Below are 16,013 nucleotides of genomic sequence, written 5' to 3' on the forward strand. Positions count from 1 at the left end.
TCACAGGCCCCTCTACTGTGAGTAGACAGCCCTGGCAGCTCTTTTGTCCTTGAAGTTTCCTGGGGAAAGCCATTGCCCTGAAGCTGCAATGTATTGATGAAATGCCCCTTTGTCTCACCTAGGCATAAGGGTGTTCCACTCCATCCCAGCAGCCAGCAGCCTGGACTTCATTGGCGGGCCTGCTATCCTCCTGGGCCTCATTTCCTTAGCAACAGATGACCATACCATGTATGCGGCCATCAAAGTCCTGCACTCTGTCCTGACCAGCAACGTCATGTGTGATCACCTGATGCAGCACATCCGTGGGTACCAGGTAATCCCACCCTCCCATCTGAGCCTGTAATTCCCCAAGAGGCTGTTATTCCCAAGGAGCAGGGAGGAGCTTCACTGGCCTTAGTGGACTTTCCCTCCATGGCAACTTTTGGAGAAGGGAAACCAAGCAGAAGGGTCTTGAGACCAGTGTCACCACAGCAGAGGGCTGAGTGATAGCCAAGCAGAGAGGGACTTTGATCAGAATGGGGGTGCTCACCTATATACTTGTACCTTTTGCTGAATTCAGGAATCATGTGTGATCCACCTACTTTGCACCTAACACGATGGCTAGGAGCCTGGGCAGAGGAACCAGGGTGCTGGGTTTGAATCCTGCCTCTTCTTCAAACTTGATATTTAATCTTAGATGAATTACCTACCCTCTCTGCCTCAGTTTCCTTAATAGTATAATATGGATTATCTCGCTTCCTGTGTCCTGGGGTTGTAGTGAGCACTAGACCATTTAATTCAAGTGGAGGGTTGAGCATTATGCCTGTGCAGAATAAGGGCTCTGTAAGTGGCTGCCATCTCTAGTTCTTAATCTCTCTGTGCCCCAGTTACCTATCTGTAAAATGAAAATAATATTAGCACTTATTTTATAGGGCTGTGATGATTAAGTGAGTTAATATATGCTGAGCATTCAGAAGAGTGTCTGCTTAGAGTAACTGTGATTGTCAGTGCTATTTACTATTTGTGAGGTCACATGAGACATGTTCACTGCCATTTATTTATTTATTTATTTATTTATTTATTTTATTTATTTATTTTCACTGCCCTTTAATACCTTCCTGCATGGCTGGAAGGAAATCATGAAAGACAAGACTAGTGTCAAAGTCTAGACAATGTCACGTTGTGGTTCCTCCTGGGTACAGTGGGGGCTAGGAGAAAGTCTCCTTATCTCTTTGGCCCCCAACTCAGGATCTGAGAAGAATAAAGTTATGTGGTATCACTTCAGGCCTACCTACTCTCTCCTAGACTGCTGCCACAGCTGGACAGTGGCCTGTTCCTTCTGCTATTCCTTTAAATCTCATTGATACCAGTCATAATTCTACATTACAGACTTGATGAGACCTCTTTCCTGTGCAAACCTTTCAAAGGCACCCAGTCACTGATATAATATCTCAAGCTCCTTATACTGGATTCCAGAGGTCTTTGAAAACTGGCCACTAACCTGTCCTTCCAGTCCTATTTAGCCCCATTTTCTGCCCAGCCAATGCACCTTCCTTCCTGAATCCTGCATGGTCATGGGTTGCTAACCACATCATATTACTTTGTGTACCTGTATCCTTGGCTTGGAAGGCCATTTCCCTTTCTTCCCCAGGTACACACCTTCTTATCTTCCCAGGTCAAGTTGAAATGTAAAAGAGGATCTCTCCTCTAAGCCCTGAGTTGAGTGTACGGCCAACTCTTGGCTGCTCTTGGCACTGTGCATGCGCTCTGTCTAACTGCTCCTACCCAGTGCTGTAATTATGACTCTCCTCATTTCTGTGAGGTTGTAATTGTTTAGAGGCTTGGGTGTTTCCTTATTCTTTGCCAATATATTATTGAGACCAAACAGATACTTAGTAAATATTTTGGTAATAAGTGAATGGGCATGACTGGGTTTATATTAAAACTCAAGAATTGGGCAGCCTGGGTGGCTCAGCGATTTAGCGCCACCTTCAGCCCAGGGCCTGATCCTGGAGACCCAGGATCAAGTCCCGCGTTGAGCTTCCTGATTAGAGTCTGCTTCTCCCTCTGCCTGTGTCTCTACCCACCCCCACCCCCCCCGTGTGTGTGTGTCCCTCATGGATAAATAAATAAAATCTTTAAGAAAAAACTCAAGAAAAAAAAAAAGAAAAAACTCAAGAATTGGGGCTATTGTTAAATTAAAAGTTTTCTTTGATCATGTTGTTAAAAGCAGCAGTAGTGGGATATGTTCCACTTTAGCAATACAGATCTGCTGTGGCTAGGGATGTTGGCAATTATTGTGAGCATTTCTAAAAAGGTAATAGCAGTTCCTGATCTTGTGGGTTTATGTAGAAGGATAAAATAAGACAAATACCAAGATAATTTTAGTGTAAATTGAATGCAATAAGTGTCTGAGGTTCTCTTCCAGGACTACCATGCTCTCTATGACTTGGGTGTTCTCCAGCCATCTTTCCAGAAACTTCAGGCTCATGGAGACCTGGAACTCTCACTCACGTGCACTGTGGCCTCCCTACAGCTAAGGGGAGGACATGGTGCATTGTGAATTCTAAATGAGTGTTTTCTTTGCCTGAGCAGAGTGCCTTGAAAGAAATAATGTGCCACAGAGCTACAAAAGTGGCCAATACCACATGTGGGACTGTGTTGCTTGAGTTTTTCAGGAAGAAAGATATGGCAGAGACAAGGAAAGGCCCATGGATGGAGTCTATTTACTCAGTTAATATTGACTGAATGTCTCCCAAGAGCTAGGTACAGTGCCAGGCAGCAGGGTGTATGGATGAACAAAATGGGCTTAGTCCCGCCCTCCATGAAACTTATCTGCCTCCATTGGTTTGGGCTGTTATAACAAAAATACCATAGACACAGTGGCTCATAAACAACAGAAATTTATTTCTCACAGTTCTGTAGAGTGGGAGGTTCAAAATCACTGGCCAATTTGGTGTCTGGTGAAAGCCATTTCCTTGTTTATAGATGGCTGCCTTTTCACTGTATTCCCACATGGTGGAAAGGATAAGGGAGCGCTCTGTGGTCTCTTTTCTAAGGGCACCATTTACAAGTCCCATGTACTTCATGACTGAAGAACCTCCCTTGGATCCACCTCTTAGTACCATCACACTGGGGATTACAATTCAGCATATGGATTTTTGGAGGGAGGGAGGGGACACAAACATTCACTCTGTAGCAGCGTGGACAGTAAAACATGACTGGGAGACAAAGACTCCCAAATACTTTGTTTGAGTAAAGAACCAATCAGATTAAGAGATATATTGTACCTTTCCAAATGAAGACAGAAGGGGGAAATTTAAAAACTCTTCTTATGTCTTAAAAAGGAAATATTGCAAATATTTATGTCTTCAGGGCAAATCAGAAGCAGGGATTGGACAAAGAGTGGTAAGGCAGGTGGGAAATGACAGGTCTGAAAAAAGAAACAAGGTTACTGTTATTATTATTATATGACTTCTCTGAATTACGCTTTATAAAAGAGAATCCCCATCCTATCTCATCATATACTAGATACCTTTTCTTCCTTTCTATTTCTTCATAACAACTGGCATGATCAGTTGGCATGATCTCTATATACTCTCATGTCTGTGGTCTGTTTCACCCCCTAGATACATGACCCATGAGAACAGGACAGGACCTGCTTGTTCACTGGTGTACCCTAAAAGTACATGTATACAGTAGTTGCTCATCAAGGTTTTATGGAATGAATCAGTGAATGAAAGCAAGGGTCTTCAATTAAATGGGTTGCTCAAAAGTAAATTTAATAATTTTTAGGCTTTTACTCTACTCATTTTCTGATTTGCTGTTTGAACCTGAGCACATATTAGAATATAAACCTCTCTATCTGTTATTTCTATCAAAACTTGTTTATCATCCTCTTCTTAAATTAGGTGACATCCAAGCAAGTTTTATAAGATGGATTTTCATAGCATAGTAAAGAAAGTGGCATTTCAGACTAACATTAAAAACACTTGAAGGATCCATGTGGCAGGGAGGAAGGACATGAAGGCCAGTGCACAATGACCTGTATGGAGAGACAGACAAGGACTAGAACTCTGCTACTCTTAGTGGAATAGATTTTATCTCGGAAGTGATGAGCAATAATAAGAAAGATTGATCTTTAGAATGACCTTTGACTCCACTGAGAAAGATAGGCTGGAGGGGTGAGATTTGAGTAGGAGACTGAGATAGAATCCAACAAGATATGAGAGTATATTCCCGGATAGCCTGGGAAGGCTTGGGATCTTTGTAAGCAGTGTGGGCAGATAGCACCAGGAGGCAACCAGTACTGTGTGCTGCAGACAGGAAGGAAGGAAGATATTTGGGGCATGCTAAGTCTTAAATGTCTGCATGACATCAAAAGTCAAATGCCAAGTGGGACAGATGGCTCTGGAGCGTAGAGATGCAAGCTGGGCTGAAAGTATAAATGTGAGAGTCATCAATATCATCATGATGATATTTCACTCAAGGATATTGAAGAAATGGATGAAGAGAAAGAGTAGAGTTCAGGAGGAAGTAATAAGGAGCTCTCCATGTAGAGGATGGACATATGATCAAAACTCAACAAAGGACATTGAGAAGAAGAGGGAAGAAAAATTGAAGAAAATGTTGTCAAAGAATCCAAAAGAAGATAGTGTTTCAAGAAGGCAGATAGGATCAAACAATGCTAAACGCTGACAAATAACAAAGCAAATAAGGGCAGAGATATCCCTACTGGATTTGGCATCTAGAAGTCACTGGTGACAGGTGGACAGATAGAGACAGCAGCCATCTGGAAGAGGTCGAAGACAGAAGGTGAAGTGAGGACATGGAGCCAAATTGTGCCTATTAGTGCTTTCTAGAAGTTTATTTATGAAGAGGGCTCAAGAAATAGAGGTCAAACCCGAAGGGTTAGGAGTCAAGGGAGGGTTCTTTTTAAGATGAGAAATACTAGATGTTTTTGTCAGTGGGAAGAAGTGATGAGAGGGAGAGACAGAGACAGAGAGGGAGAGAGAGAGAGAGAGAGAGAGAGAGAGAGAGAGAGAGAGAGAGAGATGGATGCAGCTAGGAGAGAAGAGCTGAGAATTCCCATGAAGTAATATCCTCAAGAAGGTAAGGGCTGGGTTCCAGGGGCCGTGTGGGTGGAGACCCTGCTTGTAACACGAAGAAGTGCAACACAGATATCAGTGGATCTGGTATGGGAAGATGGGACTGTTCATGTCTGATGGGTTCTGTCTTCTCAGCAGGGTATGAAGTTGGGTGGTAGGGGCAAAGTGAGGTTGGGAAGAGAGAAGAGATGAAATCCTAATCTTTAGAATGAAAAAACCCAGCTTACTAAAAAAACAGAATTGGACCACCAGGCCAAATGAGGACTATTTTGGCACTTGACACTGTTACTGCAAAGTAAAACCAGTCAGCCTGTGTGTGATTTTTCTGAAGCAACTTTCAGCCATCCTAATTATGTCTTAGTGGGGGAGTGGGAAGTGGTCTGATTTCAGATATATCCAAGAAGTGATTGGAGCAGTCTGGAAAGATAGTGAGTATTCATTGATCACAACTGTCTTTGGAGAGATGTCTACCAAGAAGTTGCTGCGATTGAGATCCAAGAAGTTTCTGCCTGTGTTGTCTTTTAGGCTTTTGATGGATTCCTGTCTCATACTTATATCTTTCATCCATTTTGAGTTTATTTTTGTATATGGTGTGAGAAAATGGTCCAATTTCATTCTTTTGCCTGTGGCTGTCTAATATTCCCCAAATCAGTGTTGAAGAGACTTTTTTTTTCAGTGGATATTCTTTCCTGTTTAGTTGAAGATTAGTTGACCATAGAGTTGAGGGTATGTTTCTGGGTTATCTATTCTGTTCTATTGATCTATGTGTCTGTTTTTGTGCCAGTAACATACTGTCTTGATTACAGCTTTGATGTACTGTGAACATAATGACAAACACAGTGATTCTAAGGGGCATACCCCCCAATGTTTATAGCAGCAATGTCCATGATAGCCAAAATATGAAAAGAGCTCAGATGTCCATCAACAGATGAATGGATAAAAAAAGATGTGGTCTATCTATCTATATATCATCTATCTTCAAAATGGAATATTACTCAGCCATCATCATCATTCATTTTAAAGAATGAAATCTTGCCATTTGCAATGACATAGATGAAGCTAAAGAGTATTTTGCTAAGCAAAATAAATCAGTCAGAGGAAGACATATAAGATTTCACTCATATGTGGAATTTAAGAAACAAAACAGATGAACATAGGGGAAGGGAAGGAAAATAAAATGATAAAAACAGGGATGGTGGCAAACCATAAGAGACCCTTTACTCTAGGAAACAAACTGAGGGGAGGGGAGGAGTTTGGGGGGAATGGGGTAACTGGGTGATGGGCATTAAGGAGGGCACTTGATGGAATAAGCACTGGGTGTTTATTGATGATTTATTAAACTCTACCTCTAAAACTAAACTAAACTAAACAACTAAACTAAGCTAAACTAAACTACATGTAGGAAGAAACCAACAGACAGTGGCATCCTGGAGACACAGGGGGAGATTATCAGGAAGAAGCAGGGGGTCCACAGTAAGAGGTGAAGTCACATGAGTCCAGAGAAGTGAACACGGGTGGGGAAGCAGCCACAGAAGTTGGTGATGTGTTTTTCCTCTGTGAACATGGGAATGAAGGGAATAGCAACAGGGAGCAGAGGGTTTGCAGTCTGGGCTGAGGATGGGTGCTAGTGGGAAAAGGAGATGAAGGAGAAAGAGTTCTAAGAATGCATTCATGAAGAAATTGCTGTGTTTTAACTTTTTCAGATAATGGCTTTTCTCTTGAGGAAAAAGACCTCTCTCCTAAACCACCGAATTTTTCAGCTCATCCTCTCCATTGCTGGCACTGCAGAATTAGGCTTTGGGTCATCTGCTGTCACCAACGTTGGTGTCTTTCGACACATCCTCTGCAATTTTGAGGTAAACTGGAGACTAGTCATTAGACCTGAAACAGTGGGTGTGTGTCCTGGTAAAGAACATCTGGAGCTTCCTCTAAACTCTGCTGGCCAGCTTCCTCAATAATCATGAGGGTGGTGAAAGAGAAAACTTCAAAGGCTTTGGAGCCCAGAGGCTTGGGTTTATAATTAAGAAGAGACCACCAATGGGCTATGTGGCCTTGGGCAAGTCTCTTGATTTCTCTGAGTTCTAGTCCTCTTGTATGTGAAATGGGAAGCATCACCTCTCCCTCAGAGGCTGGTGTGGGGTCAAACCAGTTTATATCTGGGAAAGGCTTCTAAAACTGTAGGGTACAAAATATATATGGGTTTAAAAAATATATATCCCAGTCCCTTGGGTGGAGCTTTGCTGTTGACAAACATTCTTTTTTTTTTTTTTTACATTTTTTTTAAATTTAAATTCAATTTGTCAACATATAATAGAACACCTAATGCTCATCCATCAAACACTCCTTGAAAGGGCTGACTGAGAGACCCTGAGGGCAGGCCTGCGGCTAAGTGAGGGTACCGCACAGAATTCAAGTGACTTGCTCTGTTCCCAAAGCACCATTTACTGAGTGCCCACTGGGGTCAGGCACCGGCTGTGTCCTGGAGACATGCTGGTACACAGCCGCCGCCTGGGCCCAGGACATGACCGAGGTGATACTACAATATGCTTAGATGCCACAGGGAGACAGTCACAGGGCATCAGGGGAGTAGGGTGAGAGCACAGTCCATTCATATTTCCAGATCAGGGACTCTGGGGCTGAGTCGGGCAGAATACGTTCAGTGGGGGAACATTCCAGGGGGTGTGTACACTATTCACACACAGGAGGGATGAGTACAACCATGGGGATTTGAGAGCAAGTGTCTTGAAGGGTGACTGAAGAACTGTTTGTTGCAGGGAGACATGAGGCTGGATGGGCTGGGAGATGAGACAGGTGGGATATGCTAGGCTGCATGACATGATAGGTACTTTAGCCAATCCCTGCTGCAGTCATGGAAGGATTTTAAAAATGGATTTTCTTAATTTAAAAAATGATATATACTTATTATAGAATATTTAAAATTATAGAAGAGTGAGGGTGGAAGCTTCTACTTCAGATATCCAGATGACCATTTTCAACTTTTTTTTTTTTTAATTTTTATTTATTTATGATAGTCACAGAGAGAGAGAGAGAGAGGCAGAGACATAGGCAGAGGGAGAAGCAGGCTCCATGCACCGGGAGTCTGATGTGGGATTCGATCCCGGGTCTCCAGGATCGCGCCCTGGGCCAAAGGCAGGCGCCAAACCGCTGCGCCACCCAGGGATCCCCATTTTCAACTTTTAAGGCATTGCTTTACTGCACTTTCTATGCATAATATACATATATTTTTATATCATAGTCATAATCACAGTATAGATATATTTTAACTCCTACCTTTTCTCATATAACATAGATATTAAAAATATTTATTATGGACTCTTTTTTTTTTTTGGTTAAAACACTTTTACGAAAAGGAAAAGACACTAATGTCCAGCTTGTCTGCTCCTTCCATTTGACTATATTAGAAGCTCTGGAGCCTACACCTTTGGAGAAGAGATCATCAGTCAAGCCAGTCACTAGTACACTCTTACCCTCTCCTCCTCAGAACTCTGATTCCAAACGATCCTATGTTTGTTTGTTTGTTTTGAAAAAAAATTTTTTTAAAGATTTTATTTATTTATTCATGAGAGACACACACAGAGAGAGAGAGAGAGAGAGAGAGAGATTGGCAGAGACACAGGCAGAGGAAGAAGCAGGCTCCATGCAGGGAGCCTGACATAGGACTCGGTCCCAGATCTCCAGGGATCAGGCCCTGGGCTGAAGGCAGCGCTAAACCGCTGAGCCACCTGGGCTGCCCCCCAAATGATCCTATGTTAAGAGTAAATACTACATCTCATTACAAAATGGAGAGTCAGGGAGAATGCTATCTAGAGTTCATCTCCCAAAGTCTGGGATTTTAAGAACCAGACAGTGACCCATGGACAGGCAAAATGGGGAGGAAATAGGTCTTGAGAAAGGAAGATGAGAAACATACAAGGAGCCAGGGAATAAAGGAGGGAGTTATCTAAAACTAGAAGCACACAAGTGCTAGGACCTTATGACCTATAGTACATTGCTGCGCACCAAGTCACTAATAGTTCAAAAGAGCATTCATGAGACCTGTCCAATCTTATTCATAAATATAGCTACAAAATCCTAAATAAAATATTAGCTAATTGAACCAGGCCCTCGATTTGGATCTGAAGATGGATGAAAGGGTTATGCAGGAAGCCAGCCAGGTATGGAATATAGGCTCTCCATGTATAAAAGGAAAGGAGATATGCACAAATGACCTAACTACACTGATAAACAAGACAGCATGCACACCTGTACCTTCCAAAATGCTGCGGCAGAGGTCAGGCAGCTTGGCTTCAAAGCATTCCTGCCTGCAGCCTGGCCCAGAAATTACCCATGGAGGAACCCACCACCTTCCCACAGCCTGCTCGCGGAATGACCATGGTCACCACCCCACCACTCCCTGAGTAAACTTTTAGATAAGTTGGTCCTTTTGAAGCTGAAGTTAAGAAAACAAGCAACCCACAAAAACCAGAAACTAAAAGATCAAAGTAAAACAAAAGGAAATGAAATAAATGTAGAGATTAGAAGGACCAAATTTCAAAAAGAAGAAAACCTTTCCAAATGTCTGTCCCCATCAATTAAAATAAAAACAAGGATGTGTAAGTTGTAGATTTTATAATTTGTAGGATGGTGTAAAATTTGGAAGTCACTTGGAAGTCAATTGAAGGTCTTGACAGGCCTAGTGAAAGGTAAGTAATGGAGTCAGAAGTGAGGTGAAGGGAGGAGGATGGAAGTCAAGATAGTTGAGATAGATTCTTATTGGCTTTAGAGTAAGAAAAAAAAGAGAAGAAAATAGAAGGGAGGAAGTTTCAATACTTAAGGGATTTGAGTCTGCTTGTAGGCTTAGGAGAAGGAAGCATCAGAAAACGATGGTTAAATATACTAGTGGGAGAATCACTATTGATGGGGCAGTCCTTAAAGGAGAGGGAAGGTTCAGAGATAAGAGAGTGGGTTACAAGAGTAAAGGTGGATTCCATGTATGATGATTGAGACAGATAGTTGAGAAAGAGTGGGGAGACAGGAAGTTGAGAAGCAGGAAGTTGGGAAGCAGGGAGAGACAGGAAGTAGGGAAATAGGGAAGGGACAGGAGGTTGAGGCTTTGGGTTCCTTGAAGAAGGGACAGGCCAGCTCATTCTGAGAGTGAAGTGGTCTCAGAGATGGGGAGAGGGAAAACTTCGACATATTATCCATTTGATATTCAAAGAAATCGAATCCAGACATCTCAGTGCAATTTGCAGTACAGGGGTTATGTGACACAGGGTAATAACCAAAAGATTCAACTTTCCACGTTTCCCAAAATTCAGATACTTGGTATTATGTAATTTCTAAAGTGCTAGGCAGTCTCCAGTGTGGTGTGGCAGCTTCTTATTGTTCCAGTGCTCTGGAAAGGAAACTAGGATATGCTTCTGTGGGAAAGGTAAGGGCTCAGGGGCACACATGATTGGTAGGTGCAGTCTTACTTTCTCATTTCTCCTGTCACGGAGGCTGATGAAGCATTTGTTCAATGACTACCTTCATGAGTGAACATTCCAAGCGTGCAGGCACTTGGACTCCTACAGACTTCCATATTGGGGTGCCAGGCCTGCCTACCTCTATCCCTACTGGGGCCACAGCCCACACCAGCTCTCCCAAATGGCAGTTGCCCTCCTCTGTGTGTGCCAGGCAGTGCATGTGCAAACAGGAGCTGGAATTCTGTTAGTGTGCTTCTGGTTTAAGAGCAATCCACATATTTTACCTTAACTTACCTTACATTCACTCTTTTAAAACATTTAATGGGTCTTTATTGAGTACTCAATATGTGGTATGTGTGGTATTTGGCCCTAGGGACTAGAGAAGGGTGGTCTCTGCCTTCAAGGGCCTCCTCAGAAACTTGGGTCCTTAGAGGCTCTTTTGCTTTCACTCTTAAGAGGATAGAGCCAGGGACACCTACTTGATTCAAGTGAGGTCGGTATTGACCCTTTGGGTCATTGTCTGCAGGAGATGCCTGGGGGGTTGGGGGGTGGGTGGGGAATGTGGTGAGGAGACAGGAGGTTGGGCTTGATGGTCAGACAGACCAGGCTTTGAAGCTGGGCTCTGCCAATTAGTAACCATGGGGCGCCAGGCAAGTTACTTAGTCTCCCTAAGCCTCACTCTTCTTAGCTAGTACATGCAGATAACGATACTATTTTAGGACAAGAACTGTAGGGCACTTCTTGCCTCTAGACAATAGTCTCACTTATAAGTGTGAGATCTTTTACCTTCTCCGTGAATGCACTGTTGCAATCCAGATTAGAATCCTCTTAATTCCGGGCCCTAGGAAATGTCAGTATTAGGAAATAAGAAATAGAGCTCTCTAAAGGGGCAAAGACATGAGACCTGAAGGCAGGCTGTCAACCTGGCTCCAGCAGGATGATTAGCAGCTGCATTTTGTTTACTGTGAGTGAAAACCACCTGAGTGAGGAAGTTCACTCTTGGAATCTGCATGCATTCCCTTTCACATGCAACTCGCAGTGCAGCTGTGTGCAAGGGGACGAGGCTGTGCTGCAGGTTTTATTTTTATTTTTTTAAAGATTTTGTTCATTTATCCATGAGAGACATACACAGAGAGAGAGGCAGAGACACAGGCAGAGGGAGAAGCAGGCTCTATGCAGGGACCCCGACGTGGGACTTGATCCCGGATTTCCAGGATCACGCCCTGGACTGAAGGTGACGCTAAACTGCTGAGGCACCCAGGCTGCCCTGTGCTGCAGGTTTTAAAGAGTAGGACAGTGAAGAGAGTGATGCGTGCACAAGTTGGATGTGTGGTGGAAGTAGCATAAAACTAGACAGGCAAGACTCAGCTTCTAATTTGAATCCTATCACTTGCAGGTGGTAAGTGGGACCTGTCCCTCACCTGGTCTGTCTCAGCCTGTTTCCTCATTTCTAACTTGGGAAGACTGGTATTTGCCTTGCAGGCTTCAGGGAGGATGAGCTGCATTTGGTGTGTGGCTACATGGGCTGTGGGGCTGAGGGCCAGACATAGGTTAGTGCCGGTGTCCTTGGTTCCAGTCAAGACTCACACTGAAGTACCAGACAGCAGCAAACATGGAGAGGAGAGGAGTGGTGTCTGAGCTCTCCCCTGGGGAAGGCACCCTCTAAGTTCTAGATGTTGGGGGAACTGGTCTGATTCCTAAGCTGCTAGATTGTGTTAGTGATTTCAGGCGTCAGGAGACCATGTCCAGCCCGGTACCTGCTCACCCTTTCTGGGATCCCTTCTTTACACACATCTCGGTTTCACTGCATGTTTGTTGTCTCCAGCTCTGGATGAATACCGCAGACAACCTCGAGCTCTCCCTCTTTTCCCACCTTGTGGAAATTCTTCGATCACCAAGGTAGGCTGGTCTTTGGCAGTGTGGGGGCTAGAACTAGTGGCTTCATGCCAAGGAGGAGAATTGAGGGGCCAGGACGGGCAATGGCTCAGCAACCATGGCCTTCTCCCATTTCCGGGGCACTGAATTCCCAGGTGGCAGCACGTCTGTCTCAGTCCACTTGGGCTGCTGTGACAAAATATGATACATGGGGTGGCAGATAAATGGCAGAAATTTAGTTCTCGCTTTTCTAGAGGCTGGAAGTCTAATATCAAGGCGCTGGCAGATTTGCTGTCTGGTGAGAGCAGACATCTCACTATAATGTCACCTGGTGGGAGGGGTGAGGAAGCTCACTGGCATCTCTTACATAAAGGCACTAATCTCATCACAAGGGCTCTACTTTCCTGACACGTTTACCTCCCAAAGATGGCACCTCCAAATACTGTCTCATTGAAGGTTAGGTTTTTACATAGGAATTTGGGGTGACACAAAATTCAATCTGTAGCAGTGTCCTTCCCAGTGGCTCACCTATGTGGGGCAAGCCTGTCCCCTGGTGGATTTGGAACCCAGAAGGGGAATCTCTAGCTCAGCAGCTAGAACCCTCAGGGACTCAGCAAGGGAAAACACATCTCTATGTCCTCTTTGTCTCCCAATCCACTTTCCTTCTAAGTGACTTCGTGTGTATATATATATATATATATATATATATATATATATATATATTTATTGGAGTTCGATTTGCCAACATATAGCATAACGCCCAGTGCTCATCCCGTCAAGTGCCCCCCTCAGTGCCCATCACACAGGCACCCCATCCCCCTGCCCACCTCCCTTTCCACTACCCCTTGTACGTTTCCCAGGGCTTTTTTTTTCCCCCAGGGCTCTTTTGGTTGCAAGTGGTAGAAATACAACTCAAACCAACTTAAGGAAGGGAGAGGGGGAAGAAAAAAAGAAAAGGGGGAGGACAAAAAGAAGGTTGGGAAAGGGAGATTTTATTGGCTCATTCACTGGAATGGGGCAGATTTTCCCACGTGGCTGGGTGGCACTACTCCATCTGAGACCACCTTGTCCATGCTTTTTTCCATGCTGGCTTCATTTGGGCAGATGGCAAGATGGCTGCTGGGCAGCTCCTCAGAGCACATCCCCTGCCTGCACAGGCAACACAGAGGGCTTCTTTTTTACTAAGTAATGTCAGCAATAGGATGGGGTCTCACTGGGCCATCTTGGATCACATGGTGAAACTGGAGCCTGGCTTCACCTCTGGAATGGATGGAGGGGAGTTAAAAAGAGACAGGTCCCAAAAGAAAACCAGGGACTGGGATTAGAATAACGGATAAGATAGTCAGGGAAGCCACCATAGCTACCCACCTCCTTCCTCACCTGTCAGGCTGGTCATACCCATGTCCACCTGCCTCCTCATGGAGGTCTGTTTCAGCTTATCATTAGCACCTTTGATGTTTTGAATATATTCATAAACATCTTTTCACTTAGCCACTCGCTGAATACTAATTATGAACCCATTCCCATTTCACACCCAGTTTTTATTGCTGGAAGTTCAAGAAGACAGGACAGTCTTGTGGAAAAGGAATACAGAAAAACACGCTGTTTAGTGCTGTGATAAGAAAGAGCACAAAACATAGCAGGAACTTCTAGGCAGATGAGTGCACATCTTCCTTGTTAGGCTGAGGAATACAAACCACACACAGAACTGGGCTGGTTCTGCCTCTTTGTGTATCAGAGATGTGGAGCTTGGCAGAATTTCTTATATTAGTACTGAAAAGACAGCTCAAGAAGGAGCCATCCACCCAAATTCACCCTCCTTCATCCCTTTAATTTTTCTTTCCCACTTTCTGTACTTGTTGTTTCTGGAAGATCTGGGAGCTCTTTTCTTCAGGGGAGTAGAATTTACTGGAAATTGAATTTGTGATTATCCTAAGAAGGAGGATGCGGGTGCTTGAATTCTGTCTTTTTCCCTTTTGACTCTTAGTGGCGTGTTCATCCATTTTGTGGTTTGAGTCGGGCAGGAAGAGCCTATACCCAGACAGACTCGCTGAGGGCCCCGCGCTCCTGGCTTTTGGGAAGTGCTCCGCGGTCGCATGCGAGTCTGCTCTCTTTGTTCTGAGTTTTCTGAGACCAGCATTAGTTTTCCCTGAGGCTTGGAATTTAAAAGTCGATAACTGGGGGTTGTCTTTGAAGGCAGTTTCCGGGGGTGGAAGGGCATGGGAGGCTCATCCCTGAGCAACTCTGGCACTTGGTAGACACATATTCAATGGGTGTCTGACAGCATTTTGATGAGTTGCCAAGAGAGCATTGGAGTCAGAGGGCCACAGAGCAAGCCCAGCCTGGGAAACCTTTTCGAAGAAACATAGCAAATTTGGTTCATTCCAGTAAAAGCTTTTACTGCCTCTCTCCTGGGCTCATAGGGAAGGACCCCGGAATGCTGAAGTTGCTCACCAGGCACAACTTATACCCAAGCTCATCTTCCTCTTCAACGAGCCGGGCCTCACCTTCTCCAAGATCCCCACCATCATTGCCATCCTGGGCTGTCAGCTGAGGGGCCACTTCAACATCCAAGACTTGCTCAGGTACTGTGCCAGGCTTCCCAGAGGGTGGGCAGAACCTTGGGACCATTTAACAAGGGAATATAGGCCCCAGTTCTCTCCTGACCACACTCGACCCAGTAACATTACCCTTCAATGCAATGGCAGATTCCATTTCCTTGGAATCTTCTAGAGGTCCTGTTCAGGGCTGAGAGTTGAGAAAACGGGTGGGTCTGCTAGACTCCCAGAAGGGCCATGTGCTCACTGCTCCCTGGTGCTCAGACACACTTGCTACACCAAGAGTTCAAGAATATCCATGAGCATAGTCATCCTCATCAGCCATTGACCTAACATGTCTGCTTTTTGCAGACTTCCCAAAGGACAGGCCCAGCTGGCATGATATTTATTTAGCCTTTTTCGTCCTCATTGCTATCTGTTCTGTTGACCTGGCAGAGCTAGAGCTAACTGCTCTGATGAATCCTGACAGATTTTAGAAGTCTCTGGAAACACTGCATTGATCACAGAATAACATGATGCACCTCAAACCCTGCCTTGAGGCTGATTTTGGTGGATCTATGTATAAAACCTTTATATGTGTTGAGCAAACATGGGTTGAGCCCAGCATTGAATGATCTTTCTCTTTCTGCATTAAGAATCGGGCTGTTTGTTGTGTACACTCTCAAGCCTTCTTCGGTGAACGAGAGGGAGATCTGCGTGGATGGGGGCCTGGACTCCTCGGTGCCTGGTGAGAAGACCTTTCTCAGACACCAGCCTGAAGGCTGCAGGCTGAGTCTTATGGCATCCCTGAGAGCCACCTGTATTGGGGCCATTGTGTAGAGGAAAGGGCTGAGGTGAAGGACAGGGAAGGTATCCACAACTGAGCAGTTGTTCCCAATTACTGGCTTGTGAGGTCTTAGTTTTATGAGGAGGACTGCAATCAGATCAAATTGTATATTCTTCCTTCACAACCTTAAATGTCTTCTAAGACATCCAGGATAAAACTCAGTTCCCTATAGGCCAACAGGTGGAATCCTTCAAGATCCAGT

At 44.5% G+C, this 16,013-nt stretch overlaps 1 protein-coding gene across 9 annotated transcripts in view; it reads left to right on the top strand.

Annotated features, from left to right (window-relative positions):
* Positions 1-16,013, top strand: part of WDFY4 (WDFY family member 4) — a 285,745-nt gene that overhangs the window by 95,766 nt on the left and 173,966 nt on the right. For all 9 annotated transcript variants that reach the window (XR_004810035.2, XR_004810033.2, XR_004810034.2 and 6 more), the window contains 5 exons: positions 123-313; positions 6,791-6,943; positions 12,378-12,451; positions 14,851-15,012; positions 15,621-15,712. Coding sequence is in view for 6 of the 9 variants with exons in the window: in XM_025466322.3 (XP_025322107.1) it covers positions 123-313; positions 6,791-6,943; positions 12,378-12,451; positions 14,851-15,012; positions 15,621-15,712 (672 nt within the window). In the remaining 3 variants the exon portion in view is untranslated. The remainder of the gene's footprint in view (positions 1-122; positions 314-6,790; positions 6,944-12,377; positions 12,452-14,850; positions 15,013-15,620; positions 15,713-16,013) is intronic.

This window comes from Canis lupus, chromosome 28, assembly GCF_003254725.2.
Source record: "Canis lupus dingo isolate Sandy chromosome 28, ASM325472v2, whole genome shotgun sequence".
NCBI lineage: Eukaryota > Metazoa > Chordata > Mammalia > Carnivora > Canidae > Canis > Canis lupus.